Raw genomic sequence first — 6,926 nt, forward strand, 5'->3', positions numbered from 1 at the left:
AAAAAAATGGAAGAAGGAAGAAGAAAGAAGAAGATCCCTTACCTTTGGTCCTGGTGGCCCTGCAAGGGGAAAAAAAATAGAGAAGAAGGTAAAAATTATGAGATGGAAAAGTACCAGTTCTTGTCACTCCAATACTCTTAGGGGATCAAACAAAGAAAAGGACACAACTAAGGAAGGAGGCAGCTTCCTATTACTTGGCTGAACCCCTCTGTTGGAGAGTTAGGGTCACTATGGCCCTGGGGTTGCTGAGGATCCCTGAGGAATGGAGGTGACCCAAACCTTGTTATGCAATGAGCAGGCAGCATGCACAAGAAAGAAGCAAGGGCAGCACAGGGGAAAACGGAGAGCTCAAGATCTAACCAGCCACAGAGGGAGCAAGCAAGAAGATTCAGGCTCTTTTCCCCCACAGGGTAGGAAGCCCTCCCCAAATCCCAAGCCATCCCAGAAGAGTTAGGTAGAAAGGTCTTACATTACAGCTGGGTCTCCTTGAAGTAAGCACAAAAAAAACAGCAGAGCACAGGAGTTACAAAGAGCAATGCAGCTAGTGCCATCACAAATGAATAGCCCCTCCCAGTCATAGCAGCAAAAAGGTAAAGGCAATCAACACTTCGCTCACATGGGCCCCCTCAGCAAGGGTCTGGGAATCTGTACCACAAAGGAGCCAGTGTTGGTGAAGTGTTAAGGAAAGGCAACTTCTCACTTCCCTTTCAACTAACTGTCTTCTCTCCTTAACAGGGAGAGAACAGCGAGGGCCACCCAAGAAAACTAGACGTTCATGCCCACTCACCCTGCAGCAAGACAGGACATGTGTTTGAGTGCTGGACAGGGGTCACCTGCACACATACCACCTACCACTCTGGCTCTAGCTGGGAGTTAATAACTACCCACTAGAGTGCCAGCACAAAGGGCTCTGTCCTAGCCCATCTCCACCCTTCTCCACTGGTACTCCCAGAGCCCATCCCCTCCTGCTCCCATTAATTTGCTTCTTAATTGGTGGTCAACTCCAACAGAGGCAATAGCAAAGAGGAAACTACCACCAGTGTTTTATACCCCAAAGAGGGAGCCTGCCCCCTGCCTTCCCACTAGCTGGCAGAGGTTTCTCCACACTGAAGACCATATACCTGGAGGTCTTCTAAGGAGGAGACAAGGTGTGGGGTGACAGAGGAGGAATTTGTTCGTGCTTTGGCCAGACAGAGCATTTCATCTCCATGGTGGCTTTAGTAATTTGCAGAGATGATTCCAGAGAGGGTACTTTCATGGAATCACATTTGTACTTCCACGTGTCTTGGAAGCATATATTTTTTGGAAGTATTGGGCAAGAAAAGACCCCTCCAGTGTCTCAGGTTTACTCAGTGTCAATCTGCAAGTGAGAAGTGGCCTTTCCTTTCTGCCCCCCCTGCTGGGGTCCCATGGATAACCAGCTCCTCTGTTTTGCAGAGATGCCCAGCATCTATGGGAGGGTGTTTGCTGTGCCTGCAAGTAATTTATTTATGTTGAACAGGAAATAAATAAATTACAACCACTGGCAGTGGCGAGGTCAGTTGGGCAGATGGGGCAGCACTCTCCGAAGGGGATCTCAGGGTTGAGGCAGTCTTTCACATCTTCACAGATTATGTCGTCGCAGAGGACAGTCCCAGTGTCACAGACACAGATCCGGCAGGGCTCGGGCTTCCACACATCCTTATCATTATACCTCTGCCCGTCCTGCACACAGCTGCCAGCCTCCTCTGTACCAGGGTGGGGCGGGCGAAGCAGAGAACCAAGGGAAGGAGGAGGTGGAGAGCCAGAAGAGAAAAAGAAAAAGATTGCTGTCAACTTGACATAATTTGAATGCTGAAGAGCATGGGCTCAGGCCCCCTGAACATAGGGAAATTAAAAATTCCTTTTCTAAAGCATCATTCATTCTTCCATGTATTCAACAAATATTTATTATGCACCTTAAACCATTCTGTTATTCACCAGTGAAAATCCTGATCCAGTATTGAAGAAGAGGGGGCTAGTACACCATATTATCTTTGCCCATCTAGTACGGTGGGGTGGGGGGGGACATGCGGGTGTGGGGGGGACAAACTGGAGGATGAGCAGAAGGCAGGAGATGAGACTCTGATTATGAACTCTGGGACTATAAAGAGAGAGAAAGGCCGGGCGCTGTGGCTCACGCCTGTAATCCTAGCTCTTGGGAGGCCGAGGCGGGCGGATTGCTCAAGGTCAGGAGTTCAAAACCAGCCTGAGCAAGAGCGAGACCCCGTCTCTACTATAAACAGAAAGAAATTAATTGGCCAACTGATATATATATAAAAAATTAGCCGGGCATAGTGGCACATGCCTGTAGTCCCAGCTACTTGGGAGGCTGAGGCAGAAGGATCACTCGAGCCCAGGAGTTTGAGGTTGCTGTGAGCTAGGCTGACGCCACGGCACTCACTCTAGCCTGGACAACAAAGTGAGACTCTGTCTTAAAAAAAAAAAAAAAAAAAAAGAGAGAGAGAGAAGACAGGAAAATGGTAAGACCAGCCCAGAAACAGAGAGGACTTCTTTTTTCTGCCTTCCTCTAGGAATTATGGGATTTGCTAAATACAACTGACAGCTAAAATTCAGAGGGAATGTAGAAAATTCTACCTACAAAAATTAAAAATCTATAAACAGCTAGGCTCCAAAAATGGATATATGAGGGAGAGAGGTGAAAGGAGGAACTATTAGAATTTGGATCCTGTCCCATTCTTTGAACCATACTAGAATTAGGATTAATTTGGGGAGGAGGACGGACCCATTCAAACAATACCCCTGGGACTCAGGAAGTCTAAGTAATGGCTGGGGAGGCAAGCAGGGCCAGGGCCAGGTGCTGACTCCAGCTGTCGCCTTCCCGGAGAGGCCCTGCCTGCATGGGAAGACAGCACTCCTACTTGGGGAGTAGGGGGTTTTGAATGCCTGGCCTGGTCTCCTCCAAGAATGCACAAGCGCCTTGCCGTCTGGAATTCGTGCTGCAAACGAAACCTACGCTGACAAGAGGTCCCTCGGCAGCCAAGGACTGTAGAGCCCGCACCACGTGCCAGGGAGCGCCCATCGCTGTTTTTCTCATCAAAAACCCCAAAGCAATGGCAGCAGCAGGGGATGAATAATAGGAAAGAGCCACAAACCCAGGGGGCGGAGAAATAGTGAAAATCTAAAGATAAACGTTTTTATTTCTTTTCCACTAGAAGAAATCCACCTCGCCTTAGGCAAGATAATCACGGGGGGGGGGCGGTGCCAGGGAAAATGCAGAAGCTGCTGGGACACACCCACGGTTAAAAAAGCTGGAGCAGTGGCACGCAGGCAGAGGAAGGTGTAGGAGGAAGGGGGCGTCGGTTAATGATCTGCAGTCGGGACTGAAAGAGCTTCCAGTCCTTGGAAGAGCCCGCCCCCACTCTGGAGGGGGAAACGCGGGGAGAAGGGGGTGCGCTCTGAGCGCGGATCGGATTTCCCCGGCAGGGACGCCCCGGGTGCGCGGCGCTGGGTGTAAGAGCCGCTGGGCGACTCTTTGTGGCCGCGGCTCTGTACGCGGCTCGCCTACAGACACCCGGAGAGGGGAAAGCGGGATTAAATGACTGCCCCAGAAAGGAGCCAGCACCGTAACCGGATCCTCTAGGTGTGGACGGAGGAGCCCAGCACCACCATAATTGGGGCTGGAAAACGGCTGCCGATAGCATCCCGGCGCGCCCGATCCGGTTCCCCTCATTACCGCCGCGCCGTATAAGTGATTCTTTGTGGCAGGCCAATTAAAAAGCTACCTCTTTCGGGGAACTGTTTTGCTTAGCCGCCGCTTTGCGCAGGGCTGGAGCCCGGGAGGTGGCGGCGGGCGGGCACAGGGGGGCATTGTGGGAGAGGGGGTCGCGGAGACCGGGGGAACCCACCGGACCTCGCCCTCATGAATGGGGCTTTTCTCGAGCGCACACAGAGCCCGATTCACAGGTCTCCGCGAGGAACCAGTTTAAATAAATACGGGCAGCGTTTCAGCCCCATCTGGAAGCCATCGCTGCCAATCTCCCAACGCAAACAAGCCTCACAAAGGAGGATTGAGATCTCTCCCCAGAGCCAGGGCACTTTCGGAGGCGAGGGCTCTGAAATGCAGATGTGGGTCAAAGACGCCGCCGCCAATCAGTTTCCCAAACTCGTGGAAAGACTGCGAGGAGGGGCGTGGCCGAGCTCTAGGTTTCTGACTTTCCTGGCTTCCACGCAGACTGCGCCCTTCCCCACGTCACCTCTCTGGGTCGTCTGACCCCGGGCGGGGGGGTTACGGAGGTGGGATGCGCCAGGGCGCAAAATCGGCCACTCGGATGCAGAATCACACTCCTCCTGGGAGGAGGAGGAGCGACTGGAAGGTTTGGTCCCAAAAAGCTGTGGAATTCATTCCCTCCCGGGAAAGACGCGGCGGTGAGAGCGCTCTGACACTTAAGCGAGCGCCCCTAAGACCAGATGGAGAAATTGGGGAATTATTTTAGAGTCACCCAGCTATTCCATTGCGCACTAAGGCAGAGGTCAGCCAGGAAGACACTTTCTGAGTGTGCTTGCAAATTGAGGACAAAAACGTAGTCAATCTGAGCCCAGGCCCATATACACGCCACATTCCGGCAGCGCCCAGGCGCGCGCCTCCGATTTAGCGCGCTACAGGGAGACCCAGCCAGAGCTTCCCGCCCCGGCTTCTTGGAGCTGCGCGCCGGTCTGCCACCCTGCCCCGCCGCGCTAATGAGCTGAAACTCCGCCGGGGCCTGCCGCCTTCCAAACCATCTCTGGAGACAGCCTGGTGGCAGGAGAGAGAGTCTCGAAGGCAGAGGGACTTTGATCCCCCTCCCCCAAAGAGTTTCCCCTGCGATTGATTTACAATCTGTAACATACAAAGACAGGGCTAGAGTCCCAGCCGTCGGAAACGTGCCCAAACACGTGGAAAAAAAAATCCTCTCTACCTAATACACTTTCCAGGCTCCGTTTGTCCTGAATATAATCCCAGACAGTGGACCTTACCAAAGGAGGGGGTAGAAAGGTGCGGTCCGAACCTCCTTTGGACCATTCTACAACGGCCATCTCTAACTATATTCGGTTGAAATAGTTACAGTAATCGACCAGCCGTGCCCCCTTTTGCTACACACACACACACACACACACACACACACACGCCGAAGCCTGGCCGGGTGAGTTCCAGAAACTTAGAAAAGTAACTCATTGTAGTACCTCGGAGGGGGAGGGGGAAAGACGGCGGGGAGGGGGCGCTATTTTCGGGGGCATTTGAAAAGCACGGTCTAGTTGGAATGTTATCGCCTTTCAGATGGCTTCTCCTACGGGAAGTTTTTGTACCCTTTATCAATCAGAAGACAGGCAGGGGAAAGCCGAGATGCGAACGAGGGCTGCACCTTGCTCCAGGGCCAGCTGGGAGGGGGAGTCCGAGAGAGGGGCCGAGGTCTCCGGGCGCCTCTTCGAAGCCTTTCTTTGTGGCCTCGGATTTCAGCCCAGCAGTGTCACAGTGCTGGTCCTCTTTGTCTAACTCCCCTCTGAGCCCCCCAGCCACCCCTCCCCTGACAGGCTACGAAGTCACCCCTTTGGCGTTTGCTCGCTCCCTCGCTCGCGCTCTCTCCTCCTTCTCCTGAGTTTGAGGGGCAGTGATCTGTTTTGCCGAACTCGGGGCGCTTCGCCGAAGCGAGCGGAGTGCACGTGCGCCTAATTATCAAGGCTGTTGGAAAAGCGCGTGGATATCTGTGCGCAAATCTCTGAGACCTGACACTGAAAGTTCAATATTCTTGCGCAACGTAGGAACCTCCAAATGCCTCCAACCGCAACCAGCACTGAGGACGCTGGGACAGAGTCCTTCACTCCCACAACTCCGCTTGGCGAACTTCTGCATATCCTTCACCTAAGTCTGGGCGCCCTGCGACCCTGGGAGCCGATCTAACCCGGCCCTTGCAGGCTCCAGATCCGGAGCGGGCCAGGGAGGAGGATGCTGAGGGACGCACGCAAGGCAGGCAGGTAGGGGCGGTGGGCGACTTACGGACATCCTGGCCCTGACACCGAAGGACAGCGGCGACGAGCAGCGTCAGCAGCACCAACGTCTGGGGAGCCCCGAGGCGGATCATGGCTCACCGCGGGGCCTGGCGGAGCCGGGCCCGGGCGGAGGGTAGCGAGGCGGCAAGAGCACGGCGCGGGTCCGGGTCTCTACCGCGCCCTCATGCAGGAGGCCCTTGGAGCAGGAGTAGGAGGCGGGAGACCCGGCAGCCCAGCAGCGCTCTGCGTCTTCTCCCCGCCGCGGCGCCCGTTATATGCGCCGGGCCCCTTTCGAGGCTGGCGAACTCGCCCAAACCGCGGGCCGCCCCCGGCCCCCAGCTGGGCTGTAACCTGAGACCCCGCCCCGGAGCCCGCCCAGGCCCTGCCAGAGCCCGCACCTGCCCGGGCAGGACCCCCCTCTCCGCGAGACCCGCTTCCCGCCCCCCACTCGCAGTGTGCCGAGTGGCCTGATCGGGCGGGGCGCAGAGATGGCCCGGTCTCCCCACACCCGGGACAGCGACGCAGCCCCCTCCGACCACAGGCGGGAAGGGGGGCCTCCGGCCCCTCCCCTCGGAGTTCTGCCGGGGTTGGAGGGGAGGGGGTGTTTGCAGAGGCGCAGGCCGCGAGCCCTAGACCAAGGACGGAATAGACTTGGGAGGGAGGAGGGAAAGCGGTAGAAAAGAGTAGCGGGGGGAGACAGGGGGAACCGTGTTGGGCGCCTGGGATGGGGACAGGGAGGAGCCCACGAAGCTATCCGGAGTCCTAAATCTTGGAGACCGGCTAGCTGAGCCAGGTTTGAGGGGTTGCCCCGACCTATTTTCTAATCTAGCCCCTTTCCGGAATACCTGGCCCCTGGACTCCCACCTGGACATTCAGAGCGTCAGCCCCCCAACTCCTCCCCACCCAGCTAAGCGATGAAA

General features: G+C 55.6%; 1 protein-coding gene across 2 annotated transcripts in view; it reads right to left on the minus strand.

The window, feature by feature from the left end:
- COL2A1 (collagen type II alpha 1 chain) overlaps positions 1-6,098 on the minus strand; it is a 30,298-nt gene extending 24,200 nt beyond the window's left edge. Inside the window, exons 1-3 of one of the 2 annotated variants that reach the window (XM_012754706.3) lie at positions 6,014-6,098; positions 1,521-1,727; positions 43-59 (exon numbers count right to left, since the gene is read on the minus strand). In XM_012754706.3, coding sequence (XP_012610160.1) covers positions 43-59; positions 1,521-1,727; positions 6,014-6,098 — 309 coding nt within the window. The remainder of the gene's footprint in view (positions 1-42; positions 60-1,520; positions 1,728-6,013) is intronic. The other variant, XM_076006805.1, reaches the window with a different exon arrangement.
- Positions 6,099-6,926: the final 828 nt, after the last annotated feature.

This window comes from Microcebus murinus, chromosome 10 (assembly GCF_040939455.1).
Source record: "Microcebus murinus isolate Inina chromosome 10, M.murinus_Inina_mat1.0, whole genome shotgun sequence".
NCBI lineage: Eukaryota > Metazoa > Chordata > Mammalia > Primates > Cheirogaleidae > Microcebus > Microcebus murinus.